General features: G+C 42.6%; 1 protein-coding gene across 1 annotated transcript; it reads left to right on the forward strand.

Annotated features, from left to right (window-relative positions):
• Positions 1-606: 606 nt before the first annotated feature.
• Positions 607-23,041, forward strand: TLR5 (toll like receptor 5). Its single transcript, XM_032989438.2, has 2 exons — positions 607-648; positions 19,385-23,041. Exons 1-2 carry the CDS (start codon positions 626-628, stop codon positions 21,972-21,974), a joined length of 2,613 nt encoding a protein of 870 aa, XP_032845329.2. The 5' UTR covers positions 607-625; the 3' UTR covers positions 21,975-23,041.
• Positions 23,042-23,800: the final 759 nt, after the last annotated feature.

Raw genomic sequence — 23,800 nt, forward strand, 5'->3', positions numbered from 1 at the left:
CATTCAACACTATCAGATCACTGTATCAGCACGTTCTTCAGGCCCAGCTGTGTGAGATCGTATTTTCAACTCACATCAGATCCAAAGTGAGTGTCATTGAAAACTAAACAAATTTTTAAAACCTTAAACAAAAACAATCAAGCTCAGGAGTAGCCTTGTTGTCACGTTGTCCCTGTACATTCATTTTTCTGTTCAGATTAGTCATGCACTTGAAGAATACGAAGTTCGCAACAGGGCAGCCAAATCTCATGTTCAGAATTAGGACCCTGGAAAGAAATAACAGCACGTAAACCAGAAAAGTATTAGCCCATGATTGCACTGAAGTCTCAAAGCTTAATGCAAGATGTGTTCATAAGTGCTTTTGCTGGAAAGAAACAGCCTCTGCCATGCAATTATGTATCTGAGCTCTGTGGAAAAGATCTGTTTACTGAGTGAGAAAGGCATACACCCCAGGCTGCTGGTCAGAGAGAGTCCTCTGTAATCATCACAGGCTGCAACACAAATACAACAGTTTCAAGACCTTTGACAGTTGATTAGTATTTTTCTCTTTTACAGAGTGAAGAGAGTTTGGACCTTAAAAGGAAAATGAGGAAAGGCTTTGATTAGCGGGATCACAGAGAAAGAAATGAAGAATGACAGTGGAGAGCAGTAAGTATACGCTGAAATCTTCCAGGGAAACTGTTGCCAGGCAGATTGCGATAGATTTTAAATTCCAAATGTAGATGGCCTCACATGTGCAGATGCCAAACACAGCTGTTTCTCTATGATTCTAAGAAGGTAGGAAATGCCAAAAAATTCAAAAGCACAAATTTGTGATAACTGGGAAATGCTCTACTTGAGCAACTCCTTTACCCCTTGGCATGGTCATAGAGAATTGATTCTGCTCTCTTAAAAACAACAGCTGTTCACTGCTGAAGGCTGTTCCTGGATTTGCACCATATTCGCTAGTGGAAAAGAGATACAAGTTCATACTGTTGTAGCCCATCTGCCCTGGGCCTTGACCCACACAGCTCTGTCAGTACAAGTAGTGGTGCTTTGGCCAGGCAAGCCAGTAGCAAAGGTGACTAAGCACAAAATTCTCTCAAAAGTACAAAGTAAACGAGAAATATCAGCAATCTGTGGCGTTACTGACAATGGCAAGCGTGCTATTTTCAGGCAAACGTGATTTGTGAGGTGATGGTTACTTCACCGGCAGTGAGTCACAGAAGCTTCGCCTCTGCGGCATCTCTCTTTCCCTTCGGCAGCACTTTCCACGGCAGGAACGGGTGTAGATAAGAGCAGTGTTTTAGGGCTTGTGCTGATAGCGCAAAAATGAGCAGAAACTGCTGTCGAGTGAAAACAGGCAGGAGAAATACAGGAAGAGGCCATGGAAAAGTGAAACACATTTCATACCGGAAAGGTTGGACTCTGGGGCGTGGATGAAGCCAGAAGCGACGTGACACCCCGCTCCGAGCGCCGCTTCCTCCTGGCTGGCAGCGGCGGTCGGCACAAAAGCAGGAGGGCGAGCAGCATCGGCCGCAAGCGCGGCTAAACCGGGCGTGGGGATGAGCTCCGGCACAACCGCTGGGTTTTTTTCCATCCTGGCCGGTGAGCCCCCGGTCGATGCGATTACCGGCTGCGGGGCAGGCGGCCGAGCGGCCGGTCGCCTCTGCGGGGAGGGCCGGGGTGGCGGGCGCCGCCGGGGAGCGCGGCCGCCGGCAGCTCCGGGCGGGCAGGTCCCGCTGCCGGCACCGCTCTGGGGTGTCCCCCACCCCGGGCACCGGTGCCCGCGGCCGCAGCAGAGCGGCTGCCAGCCAGCCTGGGAACCTGCGTGGCCACCCAGCAGTCCTTCCCCTCGAGTCTGGGTAGAAGATTACTTCCTCCTGATTCCTGGTAAAAATGGGATCTAGTATCGAGACTTCGGATTATTATTCTGATGCCTGCAGGCATCTTTCCATGTGAAAAAAAATGTTAAGGACTTTTTCTCTAGGATATTACATGATTTGCTATCAAAACACTTTGGAGATCCTTAAAAGAATAACGTTCCTGGGAGTGCAAGAAGTGATGTGCTGGTTTTAGGCTCTCCTCACCCTTAGTGGTTTTGGGTGGTACAACATGACATGTTGCAATTCATGTCATTTTCACATTTGGAGAAGTGGTCAGAATGGAGCAATCCAACCATCCCAGCTGAATACACTGTTGTTAACTGACAGATGCCTCAAGTGCGACAGGAGTCACGAGGCTGTTGTTGAGGTGCTGACTTTTAAATCCCAGTTGCATGCAGAACCTTGGCATACTGTCAGCATGTACGATTTTCAATTTCACAGGACATTTCTTTTGGTGTTACCAGTGGATTTTGTCTTACCTCCACCCTCCCTTTTTGTTAACAATGCAGGTATTATTTGGGGGGGCTCTCTCCTGTCTTACGTGATGCTGCGTGCGCTGTGTGATTCCCGGGGGATTTCTGTGGGCAGAGTCCTGAGCTTGCACGAGTGCATGCATATGTACACTCACATACAAATGCCAGACAACTCAATAACATGAAAGCTCTCACAGGCCATTTTACTACAGTCCCAACATTTGAAAGGTATTTAGGTTAGTATAAAACCAGGTTTCAGCTCCGGTCAGCTTTTCTTTGCAGAATACGGGGAACAGCTGCTGGGCCGGCGCGCGCTGCCTGAACAAAGGTCTCCTTCTGCTCCGAGTGGCCTGGGGGGAAGCTGCTGCTGCGTCTGGCCGGCCTGGCAGCAGGGCCCGAAATAGGGATTTGCCCCATACAGCTGTGGAGGTCAGACAATCCAGGGCTGTATTTTATATATATTTGTATTTTAAGTGTGGGAGTATGTTCTTCTCCTACAACCTACTTAGGCCTTGGAGAGAAGCAAGGCTGAATCAGTTCCTCAGACATTACCCTTTTGCATATTTTTACCTTATTTTTAAGAATCCAAAGCACGGTAAGAACAGCTCAGAGCTTTTTTACCAAGATCTGACCATGCTAATTTCAACAGACGAAACTTTGCTTTTAACACATGTTAAAATTAAAATATCGACATTTTCAAATTAAAATGTAATATGTTGAACTATTCTTATGTCGTAGACTGATAGAGCACTTTCATCAGTTGATGCAACTTCGCTCAGTTAAACTTTACTGATCTTGCTTTTATCTTCTTTGCTCAAATTAAGAGAGTTGTATGTGTAATTGAACTCAGTGGTAGCCAAGGCTATAAAGGCATATAAATGCAAGACCTGCCTCTCCAAAGTCTTCAGTCTCACTAAGAATGAAGCTCCCAGAATCACATTCAGATCAAAATGGATGCTACCTAAATCAGGAAAAAATTAATTTGCAGAGGCTCATTTTGGATCCTTCTATATGCAACAAGGGAGAATAATTATCTCTGTACCTGTAGAAACGTATCTTCTCTTATTCTATCCATTCTGTGGATAAAATGTTGTGTTCACTGCTTTGATAAAAGCTTTCTAAAACACTTTTATAATTCCCCAAACAAGCAACACAACCTACAGCGGTGCTTTTTTTTTTTTTTTTTAAAGCTGGAGGTTTATTAAGAAGTTGACAGATTTTCCTGTTTCTTGTAAAAACCAGGTGGGAAAAAATCAAATAGTTCTTGGCATTTAATATGATAATTGTAACTGAGACTCATAAGGTAAAGGAACTTAATGTCATTACCTATGCAAGATATGAAAATGCGTATCTTCAGAAATAATGACCTTATTACAGTGTTGATCTTGTGTGGGTGGAAGCCTGCTTTAGAAGAAGCCTGTGGGAAATGATCATGTATTTCACCTGCCTATTGTACATTATAGGTGAGCCCAGAGGTACACTAAGATACACATTTGGTAAGTGTCTTACATGTAAGAAACCAGTAATTTAATGCATTAATCACTAGAGTGCAATTATAGACCTTAATTTAGAAGGTATTAGTCATTCACCATAGATAACCTTCAGCGGCTATTAGAATTTCATAGTCCAAGTCCGTTACAACTGGCAAATGTCATTTGCACAACCAGCACACACAAGGGCCTGTTCTTTGGCTGGAAGCATATTTTTTCAGTATTAAATGCACTCCATTAAATACAAGAGAGAGTACCTGTTTGGGTCTTATTTCAATAAAGATTATATCCTAGTTGCATTTTAAGGGGGGCTTATAAAGGTTGCACATTATTAATGTATTTTATTAGCATGTTTAAAATGGAGTGGGATACACTAGAAATATTACAAGCACATCAGTAGAAGACATCATAGCTAGTGATAAACCATGGCAATAAACAGCCTATTAACCTGTTGCAGTCTTTATCAAAATATGAGACAAATGACTATTTGTTACAAAATCCATTAAAGCATTTATTGACCTTCTATGTATACTTTTTATATATGTTGAACTTTCATACGTGGTATTTTCTTGAAATTAGTAACATGCCTAAAATTAGGTATCTCGGTGCTTAATTTCAAGAAGCTGCATAAATCTAGGACACAGTAAAATTCTGTAAGTAATTGTTCCTAATTTTTGGTGCTCTCAGGTGTATAGTGGAGAGGACATCTTTCTTTCTCCCACTTTCCTAATCCCTTATGGTGCCTGCTAGGTGCCTAGCTCGCAATGTGTATGTGGCTTGCATAAGACAACGGAGGAGCAAGAAAGATGTCTCTGCTTAACACACACACCCTGGCAGAAAGACAACTTTCGTTGTCATTTCTTGCAAGTGACAAAACAGCATGAGAGGGCTGTGTAGGTGTGCCTTTTGTCATCAAAATATAACATGCTCATCTGCATCATTTGGAATGACGTTACTTCCTCTGTGCATGGAGGCACTGAAAGATGTCAGCACAGTGCTACAGAAAATACGGCTGCATTAACAGACAACTTGGTTGTTTCTTTTCTCTCTGAGTTACACAAGCACAGTAGCTGAATATATTGGCATCTTTTATTGAGTCCTGTGATTTACACATATTAAACTTGGAGGTTTTTAATAACTGAATCAGAGAGATTTAATCCAGAAGCAAATCTGCAGTTCTAATAATAGTGTGTGAGCATTGTTCGGTGATAAATCAAAGTCAGTGCACCGAGCTAAAAGAAGTTCCAGGTTGGATTTCCAACCATAACTTGGCACAAACTTTTGCAAAAACCACTTCTATAAATTTGTGACCCCTTGTTGGCAACAGCTGACTGTACAACAAGCAGCAGTGAGTACCCTGATTCCATGCTAAAATATACATAATGTATTAAACAAAAAGATGCTTAAAGACTACAGCCATGAAAGGATAGCAGTCCTGCTTACCTGCTGTTTCAGCCACTTCTGAAGTTTTTATTCACAATCTGAAACTGGTTTAACTGGCACCTAAACTGTCACTGGATTCTAGGCCTTTCTTCAGTAACCTCAATATAAAATTTTTCAGCCTTTTATGTATATGGGCAAACAGTTAGACGCCCAAACTGACAGGATCCACAAAAACCTAGGTGTTTTCCACCTGCATCAGCAAGCTACAACAGGATTATAAGTGAGGTATCCACATTAGACACACATTGAGACCTGTGTAAACTGGGGGCAAACACGTCTAAATCCTGATGCTGGTTCTTACTGTCACCACCTGGAAAGAGGTGCTGTGGCAGCAGGCTGAGTAGAAATGAGACTTACTACAGACTTACTGTCTTTTCCTATTAATTACATCTGAGAGTAATCCTGAAAATATTCAGAACTTCAGGTATCCAGTTGCATCTATTCAATTAGAAGTAAGAGAGAAGCAGGACCGAACAGAAAATACGTATTATATATTTGCGTTCAAGTATCGCAACCATCTTCTCACACTGTAAATTTGCATAAAACACTGGGTGCTTCCAGATACTTCTCTAATATCCCATGTGACCTGACAGCATTCTGTAGGACTCTTCCTAAACTGGTTTGTTTGGTTGTATCCAGTTCCCTGCGCTTCATTTAAACACAGTATTCCAAATTTAGCAAAATTACGCCTCTCCAGAAACACAGGTCCTGTTTTCAGTGGCCTTAGAACTATTGTTTCAGTGCCTGAGTGTGTTGTAATCTCTCACCCAATTTAACGTAAGTAGAACATATCACAGGCAACCAGAGAGGTGCATTAATACCATTAAAATGCATATATATGCAATCACTTACAAGTACTTAATACAAGAGCAACGTAAGTATCAGTAATTAAAGGTACATAACCCAGATAAGCATGAAGACGGGCACTTTGGTGTCAGCTCTGGCCCAGTTGATTTCACACAAAGCAGAACAGCCTAAGCAAGAAAGAGTGAGAATTTCCTACCTAGATATCCTCAGGGTCTGGTGGGATGTCAGGGGACATCAGGGACAGAAGCAGAGTTCAGATCCTATTAGGAAGAGAAAGGCTCTGGAAGGAGTGATCTGACCATTGAGTGGAAGTATACAAGAAGGGGCTACAACTTGCTGGGAGTTGCAAGCAAGAGCTGCCTTAAGCAATTAATTCCAAAAGCAGTTGAGAGTTGCAAAACCCCAAGAGAGTGTAGCCGTATTTTATTTAAAATGTGAATCTTAAGACATGACCCTCAGTTCTGCATTTCCAGCTGTCCAGATTAGGTCATGCTTTGGTTAACGTCATATACGTTGTAGATCCAACGCTTTAGGCACCTATGTCTCCCATGCAATGTTACTCAATCCCCAGCTCACTGCTGTGGATATGCCCAGGCAGCAGTGTGCTCAAGAGTTAGCTCAGAAGTGGCCACTTTTTCAAAAAGCACCTATTTCCAGAAATTGTATTTAAGTGCAAAATGAAAATTTAAATTACTATCATTTTTTTAAAATAAAAACTACCCTGTCCTCTCTTTTACCTCCCCTTTTAATTGTTGGATTCCTCTAAGAATTACAGTAACTGGCAAATAAATCACTTCAGCTATAGATCTATCATTCAATCTTAACTTCTTTAGCAAGCCTAAGTATTCTACTCAGTATAAGGTAATGTAGAAAATGGAATATAATGACTGTTAGAAATAGGATAAGAATGTGAGGAGAGGATCAGCTGCTTACGGGTAGCTTGAGTGAGATTAAGGGCACATCAGAGGATCAGCCGTACTGGAGGTAAGAGACGGAGATTGCATGAGCCGGCTCGTTCGACCTGCAGAAGAAACAGCTGAAGCGCCAAGCAGCCGGCAAACACAAATTGTTACCTTGGTTAGACTGCAATAAATCGCTGTGATCATCTTCTACAGACTCAAATGCTCATCTTGAGCAAAGCCTGTAAAAGCTGGCTCTTGTGCCCCAGCTGCACCCCTTGGCCTGGCTCCCCCCTTGCCCGACCCCTTCTCAGCATCCAGCGGCTGGTCCCAGAAAGCCAGGCAGGATTTCCACCCTGCTGGGGAATTTACCTGTCAGTATCTCTTCATCGCTGTCTCTACCTTTTTTCTTTTAGATTTTTTTTTTTTTTTCCCATCCCATAGCCGCACAATCGCCATTTCCCGCCGTCCTTCACCCCTGCCTCACCCCACCTCCGTGTGGCGCTGGCTTTTATTTACCATGGCGTCGCGTGAGGCAGCAGCCGAGGCACGGTTCGCGGTTTCAGCCGCCGTGCAAGCCGAACCTCCCTGAGGGCAGCTCCTTCAGCCGGGAAGCCGCCATTCCCCAGCCCGCCGAGCCCGCCGCTCGCCACCTCAACCGTTTCACGCAAGTTTGAGGTTTGGAAAGCGCGTTCTCACTTCAGCGGGCTGGTCTGTAGGGGCGGGGGGAGGCGGGGGGACGGGAAAGCGAGCGGGGCGACGAGCGGCGGCGGTGCCCTCGGCCTGGGCCCCGGGCGGCGCGGGCCGGGCCGGCGTGAGGCGGCTGCCGGGCCCCGGCGCGGGGGGCCCCGCTGCGGCGAGACCCGAGGGCCGTCGCCGGGGAGCCGGGGCACGGAGCCGCAGCCTCACCCAGGCCCTCCGCAGCCAGCAGCCGCCCAAGCATCAGCAGCCTCCTTCCCTTTCCACCCGCTGCCTTTCCTCTCCGAGCCGCCAAGAAATAAGATGTGTTATCCATCCCAGGAGAACTTTTTGGCATCTGGGTTGCACTTTGCATTTTTCAAAGCAGTTAATGTTATTTAGCATTTTTTTTTTCTTCCCCAAGGCCAACAGGGATTGTTACACTATTTTTCTGGGGAAAAAATAGATATATGGGGTATGAAAGTCCTAGAAGGCATAAAGGAATCTGAGGTAGGCCTTGATGAGGCACAGCCTCACCTGCACCTGCTCTTGGGAGGGTCCAGCTTGCAAGATGTCAGCGGGGTTCCCCACCCCTCACTTCAGCATTTCAGCATGAAACATTTTGCTTTTGTGGCTGCTCAGCAATGCCTGAGTCTGGCAGTTAGTCAGCAGCTACTACACACTAGCTATGTTGCATGGGTGTTTTGATGTAAGCGTACTTCTAGCTCAGACTCAGCCCAAAACACAATAGTGCCTGCTGCTTTGTTTTAAAACGGAGTGCTGAATTGTTACTGTACACCTTTAATTCAGTGGCTTATGGCTAGGAGCGTTCACCCAGGTCATGGGAGAGTTTGTTCCATTCCGTTGTCTGCCTAAGGGCAAATGAGACATATGTCTTCCTCCTAATTGGCAACAGGCTTTTTTTGGTACTCTTCAGCTTCCTTTTGAAGCTGTGTCATTGTGCAAGAACTTCCAGAAATCGATTGAGATGGTAAGAGGCAGGAACTAGAGGGGAGGGCAAGAAGGGTTTCCAGGCTGCTCTCTAAGGATGGTTTCTGGTTTGAACATGTGGGTAGTCAGACTATGGAAACTGCCCAGAGCAGATCTCCCTCCCTTCCTCTTGGCCCCAACCCCTCATTAGGCTGAAACATGTCTTTGATTTAGTGAATCTTGAATGTTACTCACTCAGTTGGAAGAGGAGAGTGCCTCCGGTCCAAAATAACCAATGCTTCCACAGTTAATGGGTATTTGTGAGAAAAAATGGCTTTGGTATTGCATTGTGCAGAAAACAGAATTGAGTGTAGCTGTTTTCCATGACAGATTAATGTGGTAAATGAAGACATTGCTAGCTTTCTCTACAGAAAGAGCTGGGTAGGGACAGAATTTAAAATATAACCTGTATGGGGATTTCCATTTTGGCAGTCCCTAGGTGTCAGACTGCAGGTCTTTTATGGATTCAGAAATCAGGTGCTTGTCTTTCTACATGCACTGAATGGAGTATATAATTCAGTCTCCTGCTTCTATTCTAAATGCCTTTCATGCAGGTTAGCCTCTGTCACAGCTATTCTTGGCTGGGTTGGGACCATCTTGTATAAGGATAATCAGTACATAAGCACTTGACGTGGGATATATGTGCACATGAGCCCTACCATACTGTGAGTCAATGACATAGCTAACTCACCAACAGCCTCATGCAAGAACTGTTTCAGAAAGGCTACTAGCTGCTTTTCTACCTTCTTCACTTTTTAGGTCTTCTTCACGCAACAGGTTCTACAGTATAAAGTTATGTCAGTTATACTTGTGAGTGGAATTTTCACATTTTTCTCCTCCACCAACAAGTTATGAGCTAACTCAAATTTCTTCTGATCTAAAGCCCATTTCAAAGAAATATAGAAGGTATCCTTTCAACATCTCCATTCCAGGAAAGAGTGGAGCAGGTTTCTAACTTCACTTCAATGCTGGGCAGATTGGCTGGCTGTCTCTCTTTTGTACTATGTTTGTGGTCCTTTTGTCACTGGGCATTTGCAGCTTGTTATCTTTTAATTGCCTTTTTTAAGTGTATGTGCGGAAGACTTGTGAAAGCAAACATCTCTTTGTTATCCATTGTTCCCTTTGGCTCCACATGTTTAGGCACCTGTCTCCATACTCTTAATAGTTCTTTAACAAATAACGTGCCCAGATCCGGTCCCAGGAGTGCAGGTGTGGCAACCATGCCATTTCCCCTCCGGCTAGCCATTTAGTCATCTTTGCTGACCTCAGCTGCCAAGCCATCACCACTGTTTTATGCCTGACCACTATTTCACAGGCAGTGCTGATGAGCTTTATGAAAAGGTTAGCTTTGCAGGTGAGGCTGTATGGAGCTCTGCTTGTGACCCTAGGAGTTACAGCCCGAACACTGCTTCTTCACTTACTGCTGCTTCCTCAAGACTTTTGTCCCATCTATGAAAGCTGGCCTCCTGTAAGTTAAAAGCCTGGCTGAGATTCTTGAGAGTTCTTTCCTATTAACACTTTGATCTTTTCCAGGTGAGAGTTTTAATCCTGGCTGCTTCTAATTATCCTATGAGCACAAAAAAAGGACATTTTGTCCCTGGGCTAAATCCACTTTGTGGAAAACAAGAGTCCAAAGTGATAGCTTAGAGGGAAGGGACACCAACAGGAAGGAGGCACTATTTTCCTGGAGTGGCTTCTAGTCTAGACCAGGCAGTTATCACATGACAGTTTTCAAAGAAGAAGTCAAGGTGGATTCAGGGTGTGAGGCAAGAATACCTGAGTGGTGACCGTGACTGCCCCTGGGTGGTTTGTGCAGCTTTGAGCTTTGTGCAGCGACAACTGTAGCACTGAGCTGGAAAACAAACAAACAAACAAAAACCAACAAACAGGAATCTTCACTGTCCTCACAGAAGCCTTGAGAAGTTAATTTCCTCTAGGACCTGGAAGAGTGTAAGAAACCTTGTTGTTCCTCTTCTTGAGCCTAGCTGAGGCTCGCTATGCCTTCATCATCCCCCATCAGAGGGGCAGAGGAGCCTGGACTGGCAGATGATGGACCAGTGCCCAGCGCTGGGCATTTCACTGGAACAACCAGCCCCGCTGAGTGCTCAGGCAGGGAAGAGAGCAGGCTGGCTCTGCTGAGGAGGAAGACACTCCAAACAGTGCTAGTGGCTAAGAACAACTGAGCTGGGGCTAGGGGCTGGAGTCCAGGACTACAGCACCCACCCTGGGCCTATTCAGTTTCCTCATGTCCCTCTGAGAAATAACCCAGAGCATGTTTTAGTCTATATTTTCAAGTTTATTTTCCTGTCCTTCTGGAGACTGCTTTCTTTTAAAGAACTGTTAAAATATAATAAGAATAGAGGAATCACACTGTCTTCATGTGTCCGCATCTCACCATATAATGAGGGGATATTAAATAAATAAATAAACCCAAACAAATCTAGATGATGAACAGGAGCTAGAACATTACATCCCACGGGTAGCTTCTGATTACCCAAACCAGTGGCTGTTTTTTATGATCCTTCTGCTCTGTCAGGTCATTAAATGCCTTATTGCCTTGGGTTTTCTCCATCAAGGATAGAAACTGTCACAGTACTTACTTGCCTTATAACATGCTTCCTGATTTAAAGTTGGAAAATGCTGTATTTGAGTTAAGCATCCCAGCAACTCAGGGGAGAAGCTGAGGGGGTGGGAAGGGGCACATTCATTAATCATCCAATGAATTAAATTGTTTCTTTTTTAGATTGTAATTGGCTAGAGGGGCCCCATGAAGAAAAGTATGTTTACACTGCATAGCTTTTTATGAGCAGAAATGCATATATTATGATGGCTTAGAGCCTGGGCAAAAGCTTGGAGCTTTATTTTTGTTTCAGTAAGTAGATTTGATCTAATCAGATAACAGCAGCAATACAAATTTTCACAACAGTTGGCCTTTATGTGGCCAGTCTAAGAACAAAGGCTTACTGTTTGTAATATATCTTTCAAGATCTTTTTTATGACCTAGATAAATATTACAAACAAACTCCTTGTCGGTAGGCTTTCTGTTAGATTAAAAGAAAAAGGGTGTTCTTTGAAGGTCTTTGGGATTTTTCCTGAGAAATTTAACCAAGCACCAAATACAAATAGTCCTTCACAGTCAGTGTGCATCACCAGCCTGTGGGAAAGATGCCCATAATTGTTGCCATGAGTGAAGAAAAGACTAACGATATTAGGGTATTAGACGAGGATATTTTACGTGTTCTGCACTTTCTCCAGGAAGTAGGAATGACTCTTAATTCCCTACAGAATTGTGACGTGTGAATATATAGGGAAAACTGAACAGGGAGACTTTTATTTGGATGGCAGGAAGGGACCCAAGAATTGAAGAATGAGACTGAGACACATTTGTCTATTCAGGTGAATTTCAGCAGATTTTAGGCAGCCAAGTCCCCCAGAACTGATCCAAAAAGCCTTTCCTTCAGCCATGAACTCACATGGCACCACCATTTCTGCCGCTGCTCCCAGTACGTGTAAGCCATCGCACGGGAGCACCCCAGGGTGAAGAGCCTTGCACAGCACTTGCAGATGTTGAGGAGGTCAATATGAAGAACACGGCCTCCTTGGGGGAGCCCGCATGGAGCGCTTCTAGCAGAGCTGCAGCTTTGGGTCTAGTGCAGGGCACACTAGCCATACATCTTCTTTCAAACTTTACCCAAGGGAAGGAGAGGTCTCTGACATTATGACCCAGTTAGACCATTGAAGGAAGTGGAAGACCTGAGTATCTAGGCTTCCTCAGTCTGAGAAACTTCAGTCTGGTTCTCACTCAAGGAAACTGCTTTAACCACGAGGCTATGAGAACGTAAATATGTTCGGTAACAGTACCTTATATCTCTCCTACAGAAGCTTGGTTGTGCAAACAAGAATGCAGGAGCTGTGAGGATTTTTTGCTGAGCAGGAGTTGGAAAATAAACTCCTTGAATTATTTTGGAATAGAACACTGCTTGCTTGATTTTGGTTGTTTAATCCCAAATGCTAGGTTAGCTAAAATTCATAACCAGACTTCATCTTTAGAGCCCAGTGTTGAGTACAGAAATAGCAACTGATGTTACTGGCCTTTACTTCCCTTTGCCAGTACACGTCTCTGGCATAATGTTGCATCCAATCAGTATTCCCCTTGTTTTGCAGAATTGGAGAACTATAGTAACTCCTCAGTTCTTCCTTTAGCATCTCCTTCCACCTTGAGGTACCAGTTTCCAAAGCTACAGCTCTAGCCCCAGTAGCTTGCATCCATTCTCAGAAAACTTGTAAGTCACAGGTAACCAGCTGAACTCTTCTAGATACTTTAAGAGGAAGTTTCAGTCCCATGACATAAACAGACAAGTTTCCATCATTTGCAGTGGGGTTTGGTTATTCTGGGGGGTTTCTGTTTGTTTGTTTGTTTGTTTTCCAAGTCTGCTTGGATGTTTACAGAAGGGTCATTGCAATCCAAATATGACAGGAGCTGCACGAGCCATGTACCAGGAGACAGGTCACATAATTGTGCGTGGGCTGGGTTAGGTTTGTGCGTGCTTTCTAGTCTTTATTCTGAGACTTTGATCGGGGGTTAATAGTCTAACTGGGCAGCTAACATCCGAAATTCCCCAGGCAGGTAACTTAAGTCTTACCATTACATCCAGACTAAAAAGCAATGTGGAAGGAGGACAGATGCAGTAGGTCATACTAATGTAGGAGCTAAACCCCCTCCATATGCTGGTGCCCTTGGTCCACGCCTAAGCCAAAGTATAGTGAAAAGAGAAAAGGACTGAAGAAAAGAAGATGGCAGTTGGAACTGAGATCATTCATTGACATACCAAATCTCAGGTCAGGAGTGGAGTCCCGCATAGGCTCCTGCAGCCCTTCTGGGTTGGCTCAGCCACCCCACACTGCTAAACTGTGAGAGACCATTTCAGCCCCAACTGCCCACAAGCTGTATGTGGGTTTCGTTGTATCTTACAGCTCAGGTTCGTCCTGACAGCATGGCTGAGTGGTAGTAGAGTGCTGTATCTAACATAACCCCTTTCCTGGAGCTATGCCAAGCACCTTGTATGCAACATGGCCAATGATCAGTTACAGATGTACAAAGATAGGTATTTAAACTTTAATACTATCAGGATATGAACATTTTCCTAACATTTGTTCTCAAAAGTTAACTGGGTTTGAAGAAAGAGGAAGGAGGAGAGAAGAAAGAAAGTATTTCTTTGACTTTGCCAAGATTCCTGTTCCAGAATTTGTGGACTGAATCAAGAGCCCTTTGAAATCTCAGAGTCCACCTGAGATTATCTATACTGAGTCAGGTTTAACATTAAGCAAAAATGTCCTCATGTTCCCAAAGTTTCCAAACTCTTCCTGTTCATTGTTTCCCTTTCCCAGTGGCTCTTTCATACCCATGGGCTTTGTAGCTGCAGCTGATTTCTCTATTGATGCAGTTTGTGAGTGCTGCATTTTGCCAGCTTCTGTCAGAAAGATCTGGTGTTAACTAGGAATTGGTTAATCCCTTGTCCCAAAAGAATTTAACAACTGACTGCTGTTTCTGGTCTGGGAAAGACATCCTGCAACCGTTGTCAGTAATGTTGGATGCCATGTAGAGGCACAGTATGCCAGAACAATTTCATACTAAGAGCATAACTACTTCAAGCAGAATCCAGAAGCTGTATATAGGCAGGAACCCAGATTACTAGATCACAACTATAAACGTGTCCATCCCTATCAGGCAGGACCACTACTCTGATGAACATAAGAGAGGGACAGAAGTTGGCCAGAATGTATTTGTGTTAGTATCTAACAATCAGAAGCAAAACATTTGAAATTATATGATTTTCTACACAGAAACATCTATTGCTCATGAGATTTGAAACCAGAGAATTATGTCAAATCTTAGGTTTTGCCAGAAAGCCGAAGTGTGGCACCAGTCTAGGAACTTATTCATAAACACTGCTGCAAACTCAGTGTAGTTTAGGTTAGATAAATATAAAACAGTATCTGTTCAGTGAGCTGGACTCTGGACATATACATACAGAAGTTGGCTTAAATATATTTTCAAAACATTCACAAGAGAAGTTGTACACTGATGATGAAGGCATTGTGCATATCAAATTTTAAGTTAGTATAATTTTATACACAAACCTGTCTCACTATAGAAAAAAAAAAAAAGGGGTGGACAATTAAGATGTTTTTTGTTTCTTCGGTGCCTAACGAGTTTGGGTATAGAGGGGAGAAAAGAGGACTATCTTCTATGCATTGACTTTACAGGCAAGAAATAGACCCTGAAATTGTTTAATCCTGTCTGTCTGTCTTCCCTTTCTCTGGGGAGCTTTTGTGCTACATGTGACAACTAGTGGTGTTTCACAGAAAGACATCAAGGTAACAGCAGCACTCGTGCCGGCTCCAAGTGAGCTCTCACATCTTGCTGTCCAAACAGCAAGACCCTTAGCTATGGAGCAAAAGGGAAAAAAAGCCTTCCAATTTGGCAGTAGGATTAATGTTTATCCCTTAATCCTAAAGCAGGCTTGCAGCAATTAGAGATGAGATTCTCACAGACTCATCAAAAGATACTGCTACCTTTATTATATATATACACCGTACTCATCTGTGATTCAGTGACCTACAGAAAATGGCCTGGATGTTTTTGTGAGAATTAGCATGAGCAAAAAATTTGCTTTTTTTTTTTTGGTGCAGATAATAAAAAAATTACCAGCTTTACCTTTCTCTTTACCTCTTTATCCACTGACCACATCCCAAACACCTGACTGACTGGTATTCTTGGTCACAGCACGTCATCTTGCGGAATTAATTCAAGCAGTCTGTGCTTGTGGTAGGCACACAATTCCTCCGGCTGACTGAGTTGTCATTTAGGAAGAATCTCCTTAAGAGGATATCATGGTCACTGCAATAGGTTATTGAAAAGATTTTTAAACTCCTTAAATCTTATTGACGATTATAGCAGACTGGTCTTCTTTAGAGTCCACCCAGATAGCCAGTGCCACTGCTGCTTGGTTCCCCCAAACCTGTGGCTGACAACTGAGAACCGCTTAGCCCCGCTGCCCGTTTTCCTGCGCGCTTACAGTACACGCCTGGGCACTGCCACTGGCGTGTGCTGGTTCGTACTTGACCTGGGTTATGTGGTGGAAGCACGGGAGGCTGCTGAAGAGAGTGACCATGCTACTGAATGCTGCACAAAACCACTTCTGAGACCGAAACTTTCCTTTCAGGTCACTCTCTTAAAAAGCAAGCAAATACTCTCGGTCATCACCAAGGACAAAAATAGGGTATGTAACCCATTCTTTGTTTATGTTGGCTGCAGTGCATTTTTGTTGGGGATGTGGAAATGGGAATGGCAAGTGCCTTCTAACTCTCCATGTGGGAGTTGTTACTCATAACTTCTTTCCTGGCTTGTGTACACTGAAAAGGAGACAGTCTTAGTCCTCCTCTTCAGCTATACTTCAGGCTCTGCTTAGTGACAGCCTCTGTGGGTGTCCTAGGGTGTACACAGCTGTGCTGAGACAGACAGGCACTACTACAACATCCACTCACAGGTACTGCCAGCTCCTTTCCTTTTCTGCTGTGCTAGTGGAGGTTTCAGGGTGATTTAAAAGCAAGTTAACAAAACTGAGTTTCTAAAAAAGTTAGGGCAGTAGTGTTAGTCAGTTCCAGACAACTCACAGCATCTGCATTGGCCTTCCCTGATCCAGGCACACACTCCCTGAGGAGGCTGAGACCAGAGCGAGAGTATTTGCATTCTGTGTGCACTCACTTGCTGCCTTTAGATCTAGGTAGAATATCCACTCTGCATTGTAAAATTTCTTTCCGTTGCTCAAAAACATACCCTGCTTAGGACTTTACATCCCAAAAGCTTTTGCTGCATTTTTACTTTCCCCTTCTACTTTCCCCCTTCCCTTCACCACTTACTCCTTCTGACATCAGTGCAGCAGAAGGAAATAAAATCTCACCAGCTGAGCTCTGGTTCTCTAAATTTCATTGCTCCAGTTTTCAGTAACAGATGAAGCATTTACACATCCCTTCATCTCCACGTCCATGCACAGGCACGTAACTGAGTGGGATGGTTTTCATTTTGTGGGAGGAATATTCTTCCCAAAAGGTTTTAGGTGCTCACGTACAATGGTGAAGGGTTGTATAAAATGCTACATGGAGGGATTCTCTTAAATTAAAAATCATTGCTGTCCTCATGAAAGCAGTAAGAGGCATCTCACTGCCAGCATCCTCTTCCTGCTCATGGAGGGCCAAGATTCAGGAGAAAAGGTAGTAACTTACACAGAAAAAAATGAGGGATCAAAGAGTTTACGAATGAAATCTTCCTTGTCACCAAACCAGAGTGGATGTAGAGTGTAACAACTGTTAAAGAGATGGTTAGAGACTTCTTTAGCTTACAAGAATGTGGAAAAGCAAATAAGTAAAAGCAAAGGTGGCTAGAAATATTTCACCATTTTCTTATTTTCTAATGATAAAAATAAAACTACATCTGTACATTTAAAAATAAGAACATTTTCTAATACTTCCACTCTAAACATTTTGAGCTTTTTCTTGTGGTAAGTTGACACACATCTATTAAATTTTGACTTCTAAAGTACTTTGTCACTGCTTTTGGTGGTGAAGTGATTTTGCCCAAACTGTAAAAACCAGCCATAGTGTTTGGGCAAATACAAGGAATGGAAATGTAAATGTCTGGAAGATAAATGTAATTTAAAACTATTTGTGCTAAACATATGTTGGTGTCAACAAGAACCACTGTAATAGTTACTAAATAATAAAAGGGAGACTTGGTGTTTTGTTTTCCTGTCTCAAAGAGAAAAGTAAACAAGATCTTGAATGACCTGCTGTATGTTTAGTTGTGTCTTATTTTAATAACCTACTACATTTTTTAGTCATAAAACCAAACATTATATATATATATATGCAGCACATCCTAAATTCCTTAGTGAGACAAAATGTGAGTGAAATTTGAATGCCAGGACTTAAGAATTCAGCACTCTATCCTATATTCATATTTCTTTTTACTTTCAAGAGTCAGATCTTGTCCCAAAACCATAAAATTGTCTTAAAAAATTACAAGATTAGTCTTTCAAGTTGCAAGTTACGTGTGTTTCCCAAATGGTGTTTGAGCCTCTTTGGTGGAAATTTGCAGACTTACCCTAGTAGTCACAGCTGTTACAAGTTCAGGTTTTAGTATAATCATATGACTTTGAGAATGTCCTTGAAAATGCAAAGTACAGTGAGATTGTGTTAGTTATGAGATTCAATGGTCCTAGAATATCCTTGTACTTCCTATTTAGCAGATAGTCTCTAAAAAATGGCTCACACTTTCACTTGGTATTTGCAATGGGAATATCATAGTGGTTTCTGCTAATGTGCTTTTTCATTTCCCGGAAATCACTTTGTATGATGGCAAGAAGTGTAAGATGATTTTAGTTCAAGTGCAATATTCTGCGTAGAATTTTGTACTTGTGCTTTAAAGAAGCAGTGTTCTCACATCATAATAATAATTAGTGGGATTTACCTCTTTTCGATTACTGGCTCAAAGGCCAACTTTTTTCCTCTCTGAAGTAGATTCACTTTGCAGACGTTAGATAGCCATTGGGAGTTTGGTTCGACAAGGATTTACACCTACCATTTAAGCAGATTGTGCCTGGAGGTCACAAAAATTATTCATTGTGTTGTCATTTCATTTCAATAAATGCTTTTTTAAAAGGAGAGGCAGATGGTTGCAGTCCTACTTAGAAGGTTTTTTAAACTAGGGTACATGAACAACCACTTCAGGGCTAATAATTTGCTCTGTTCTTTACCATGCTCAATAAAAAAGACCTTCCTTCCTCTGAAGAGGTATTTGTCTCAGATAAAGAGAGAGAAACAGGCAGACAGATGGCATCATGCAAGGAAAATCTAGAGTGGGAATAAATTAATAAATGGATTCATCAGTGAGCTGCATAAATGATGTTAGGCACTTTTGTGTATAACTTAGGAATTTACAGTTCAGGAAATGTAGTTTTCATAAAACGTGAAATCTTGGAGCACAGTTTCAGGCTACTGTGTTTTTTTCTTTTACTTCACTGTTAGCCTTGTTCCTGCCTATACTTTCAAAACTATTTTACAACCCTTTCAAGAACAATTTTGTATTGCAGGGCTAATCTGAGGCTCAAGGAGCCCCAAAAGAGGTCCCCCTTTTAAAAATTCATGACTGTTAGGCACTTCTGTGTGGCAGCAAGCCGAATCCAAATAGCATGATTGCCCTCACAAGGAGAGCGCTTGGGGAAAGAGCAGCATTGGCCTGCCTGTTGAGATGGCTTGATGGCTGCACTTTACTTTGGTAAGCTGAACTGTTTAAACCTGTTTGGATAACTCATTAAGGAATTAAGCCAATATTCCAGCATTATCAGTTCCATGACTCAAATTAAATGGCTAGGCCAAGATTTTCACACTTAACCTAGTGGGGTTTTGGTGCCACCCTTAAGGTACTTAAAGGAGGGTTACTTTTGAGGTTGTAGGAGGTGCTTGCATCTCTTTGGGATCCATCTTCCAACCAGCCAGCCTGCCAGATGATGCCTGTTAGACTTCAGAGAAAGGATAAATCTCAAATCACTAGTAATTTTCAGTGTGACATTAGTCTTTTATTCTACAACTGTTAAAAATGTGCTCTTGTACAATTTACTGTATAGATAGCCAACTACAGAATTAATGCTTACTGTTTTCACTTTTTTTTTTTCACATAGATTCGTGATGTTACATCAACAGCTAGTGCTTGTCTTTGGAATATCACTAACTAGTAATATATGTGCATTTAGAAGCTGTTATTCAGAAGCCCAAGTCTCCCTATATTATTTCTGCAACCTTACAGATATTCCACTTGTGCCAAAGGATACAGTGAAGCTTTTGCTAACTTTCAACTATATCACACAAGTGACTGCAACTTCATTTCCACTGCTGGAGCACTTGTTGCTCTTGGAAATCGGAATGCAGTATGTCTATCCTGTGACCATAGGAAAAGGAGCTTTCAGGAACCTGCCAAACCTTCGTGTCTTAGACTTGGGACACAATAGGATTCTTCAACTGGATCTTGATGCTTTTGTGGGCTTGCCAAGTCTGACTGTACTCCGTCTGTTTCAGAACTACCTTGGAGATTCCATCCTAGAGGAAAGTTACTTTCAAGATCTGAGCTCGTTAGAAGATTTGAACCTTTCAGGGAACCAAATCACAAAACTTCAGCCTCATCCCTTATTTTATAATCTAACATTCTTGAAAACCGTGGACCTGAAATTCAACAAGATATCCAACCTGTGTGAAAGCAATCTTACCAGCTTCCGAGGAAAACACTTTTTATTTTTTAGCCTCAGTTCTAATAATTTGTACAAGACAGATGAAATGGCCTGGGCCAAATGCCCAAATCCTTTCAGAAATATTACGTTTAACTCACTAGACCTTAGTGACAATGGCTGGAGCACAGAGAATGTCCAATATTTCTCTACAGCCATCAAAGGGACTCAAATCGGTTCTTTGATATTTAGGTCTCATACAATGGGTTCAGGATTTGGCTTTAATAATTTAAAAAATCCAGATAATGATACGTTTGCAGGACTGGCAAGAAGTGATCTTCGTTTGCTTGATATTTCAAATGGTTACATTTTCTCTCTCAATTCTTTAATCTTTCAAAGCCTTGGCAATCTGGAATTGCTGAATCTTTTCAAAAACAAGATAAATCAAATCCAAAGGCAGGCATTTTTTGGCTTAGGAAACCTAAAAACTCTCAATCTCTCAAGTAATCTTTTAGGTGAGTTGTACGATTATACTTTTGAGGGCCTAAATAGTGTGATGTATATTGATTTACAGCAAAATCATATCGGGATGATTGGTGAAAAATCATTCAGTAATTTAGTAAGTCTGAAAATAATTGATCTCCGAGACAACGCCATTAAAAAATTGCCTACCTTTCCACATCTGACCTCTGCCTTTTTAGGTGACAATAAGCTGATGTCTGTAGCTGACACAAAAATAGCGGCAACACACCTTGAATTCGAAAGAAATTGGTTGGCAAACCTGGGTGACCTGTATAGTCTTTTCCAAGTTCCAGATGTGCAGTATATCTTCTTAAAACAGAATCGCTTCTCTTACTGTGTGAAAAGTGATAATGTTATAGAAAACAGTCAGCTAATCTATGTGGATTTAGGTGAAAATATGCTACAGCTTGTATGGGAGAGAGATTTATGTTTGGATGTGTTCGGGGCACTGTCCAAACTTCAGGTTCTACATCTAAATAACAACTACCTTAGTGCTCTTCCACAGGAGATTTTCAGAGGTCTAACATCTCTGAAAAGACTTAATTTAGCTTCCAATCTATTGTCTCATCTTTCTCCTGGGATTTTTCCACAAAGCCTAACAAACCTAAACTTATCTGGAAACCAGCTTTTTTCCCCTGAGCCCGGAGTCTTTATGACTTTGAGTATTTTGGATATATCACATAATAAGTATGTCTGTGATTGTACTTTAAAGAGCCTACTAGTGTGGCTAAATGAAACCAATGTAACCCTGGCTGGCTCACAATCTGACAGGTACTGTGTGTACCCACCTGCATTTGCAGGGGTGTTACTGTCGTCTCTGACATATGATGGTTGCAACGAAGATGAACTCCAGCAGACACTCAGGTTCTCAGTATTCCTCTTCACCTCCATCACTCTTCTGATGTTTCTTATGGCAGTCATCATTTTTACTCGCTGTCGGGGGATTTGTTTTGTCTGGTATAAAACTATCACCAAAAAAATGATAGGCAGCCATCCACAAGTAGCAGATAAAAGTGAATACAGATATGATGCATATTTGTGCTACAGCAAAAATGACTTTGAATGGGTCCAGAATTCTTTGCTAAAGCACCTGGATTCCCAGTATTTTGATAAAAACAGATTTACCTTGTGCTTTGAGGAAAGAGATTTCTTGCCTGGGGAAGAACATATCGATAATATTCGTGATGCCATTTGCAACAGCAGGAAAACAATTTGCATTGTGACCAGGCAGTTTCTCAAAGATGGGTGGTGTGTGGAAGCCTTTAATTTTGCCCAGAGCAGGTACTTTTGTGATCTGAAAGATGTCCTCATTATGGTAGTGGTTGGGTCACTTTCTCAATATCAACTGATGAAACACAAACCAATTAGAATCTTTTTACAAAGGAGTCAGTATTTGCGGTGGCCTGAAGATTATCAAGATGTAGACTGGTTTTTAAATAACCTTTCTTACCAAATTCTGAAGGAAAAAAAAGTACTAAGGAAAGCCAGTGGTATAGAGCTGCGGACTGTAGCAACAGTCTCACATTGATGGGGTATGGGTTGCTGGCTTTCTAAATACCCCATTTTGAGCTGTGCTATGGCAGGAATAAACAAGTTTGCTTTATATTTCCTTGAAAAAGCAGGTAGAAAGATAACTAGTTTAGTATAAACCCTACTAAACATGGAGACAGCTTGAAAGCACCCAGCAAATATATGAAAGTGCAATTATTTTATGGACAGACACACGTTTTCAGGAGAACCAAATGACTCAGAGATGCTGCACATTTTGGATGCTCAGCTTCAGACACTTTAGTCCTGATTTTCAGAGTACTACTTACAAGTCTGTTTCAGTTAGAGAAGGATGCCTTTTTTTTTTTTTTTTTTTTTAAGAGCCCATGGTACTGTACCGGAGTGACCAAGTATGCTTTCATGTATGGTCAAGCCTGACCATCAGTTCATGGATTACTTACTCCTATGCTTTCTGAAGTCTCTAACTTTTCATGCTCTGTTTCAAAGTAGAATCACTACTTTGCACCTTTATGCTTTAAACTGCTGTAACACAGATTTCATTTATTTGTTTTCTACACAATTAGCCTCAGCTTCTCGACTGGAACATACAAACTTTGAACCTCCCTCATCCCCTTCACCTCTAGAACTTCTCTGCATCGTGGTAAAACTACAGTCATAGGTCTGCTTCATTTGCTGCTGTTTCAGCCTGGTGCTTTTCCAGTTGAGCTGCCTCCTGCCCTGCAGAGGAGCAGGCATCCCCTTCAGGTCTGAAGCAAGCCTGGTCTTGAAAAGCAAGCAAGAAACTACCTCAGCAGCCGTGTGGGCTGTACACCGGTGACACGGCCAGTAGCCCAGGGACTGCCAGACAGCTTTCACATTCTGGGAGTGGAAAGTACAGGCAACTGCTGTGTAATTTGGGTTGTTCTCTGTACATCTTGTGTGCTGAGCAATTCTAAGGTGGTGGTCCGCTTCTGTTGATATATGTTTCTAGAGTCATTATTGCCTGGTACTCTCTTACCTCTCTAATGATTTTACCCCTGTTTGTTCAGGTATGTGTCTCCAGGAGGTTGTTCAGGGTCATTTTAATAAAAGTCTGACTCACTGTTACGGAACCTGCACCTGTTATTTTGATGGTGACATATCCCTTGAGTGTACCTGTTCATCTCGGTTTATACACTGTTTCAACGAAAGCTTACCCAAATAATTTCAGTATGGCCTCAGTGAGTTTTTCGCTGTAGTGAGGAAGCAGGAATGGGGGGTTTAATAAGCTCTTTGTCTTGACCTTAGCTGCAAACAAATAATACCATCCTAACTATTTTAATAGAGGTGAAAAAGTACAACCCACTTCATGTGAACGCAGTTGTTTGAATGTAGAGGTGCCCGTGGCTGATCTAATTTACTCTCAGTGCACCAGTACACGGGATTTCTGTTGACAAAATTACTACAGTAAAATGCTACTTCCTTCTCAATCAGCGTAGCCATTCGGGAACAGAGAAGGGCTCCCCCCGGCAAGCTTTCCCGGCAGGACAGGGCGCAGGGGTGCAGGCAAGAGGGGGTTTGCCTGTGCTGGGGGAGCCCTGGGTGTCGCTGTCGGCTCAGGGAACCGTGGGCGCTGCCGCTCGCCTGCTGCTGCGGGCTGGGGGGGGCTGCAAAACAGCCGGCAGCCCCCGCTTGCCAGAGCCCCCACGGGCTGCCACACCTGCACTTCAACTCTGCATTTCTCTGAAAAGGTTCAACCTTCTTTTTTTGTTTTTTTTTTTTTTTTCTTTTTCCCCACAGCCAGTGCAAATATTTATAGGCATCCTTTAAAGTCAGAGGTTATACCAGGGAGTATTTCACAGAAAAAAAAAACACTGACAGATAGCC

The sequence above is a fragment of the Tyto alba genome, unplaced genomic scaffold (assembly GCF_018691265.1).
Source record: "Tyto alba isolate M040663 unplaced genomic scaffold, T.alba_DEE_v4.0 Super-Scaffold_16, whole genome shotgun sequence".
Classification (NCBI taxonomy): Eukaryota; Metazoa; Chordata; class Aves; order Strigiformes; family Tytonidae; genus Tyto; species Tyto alba.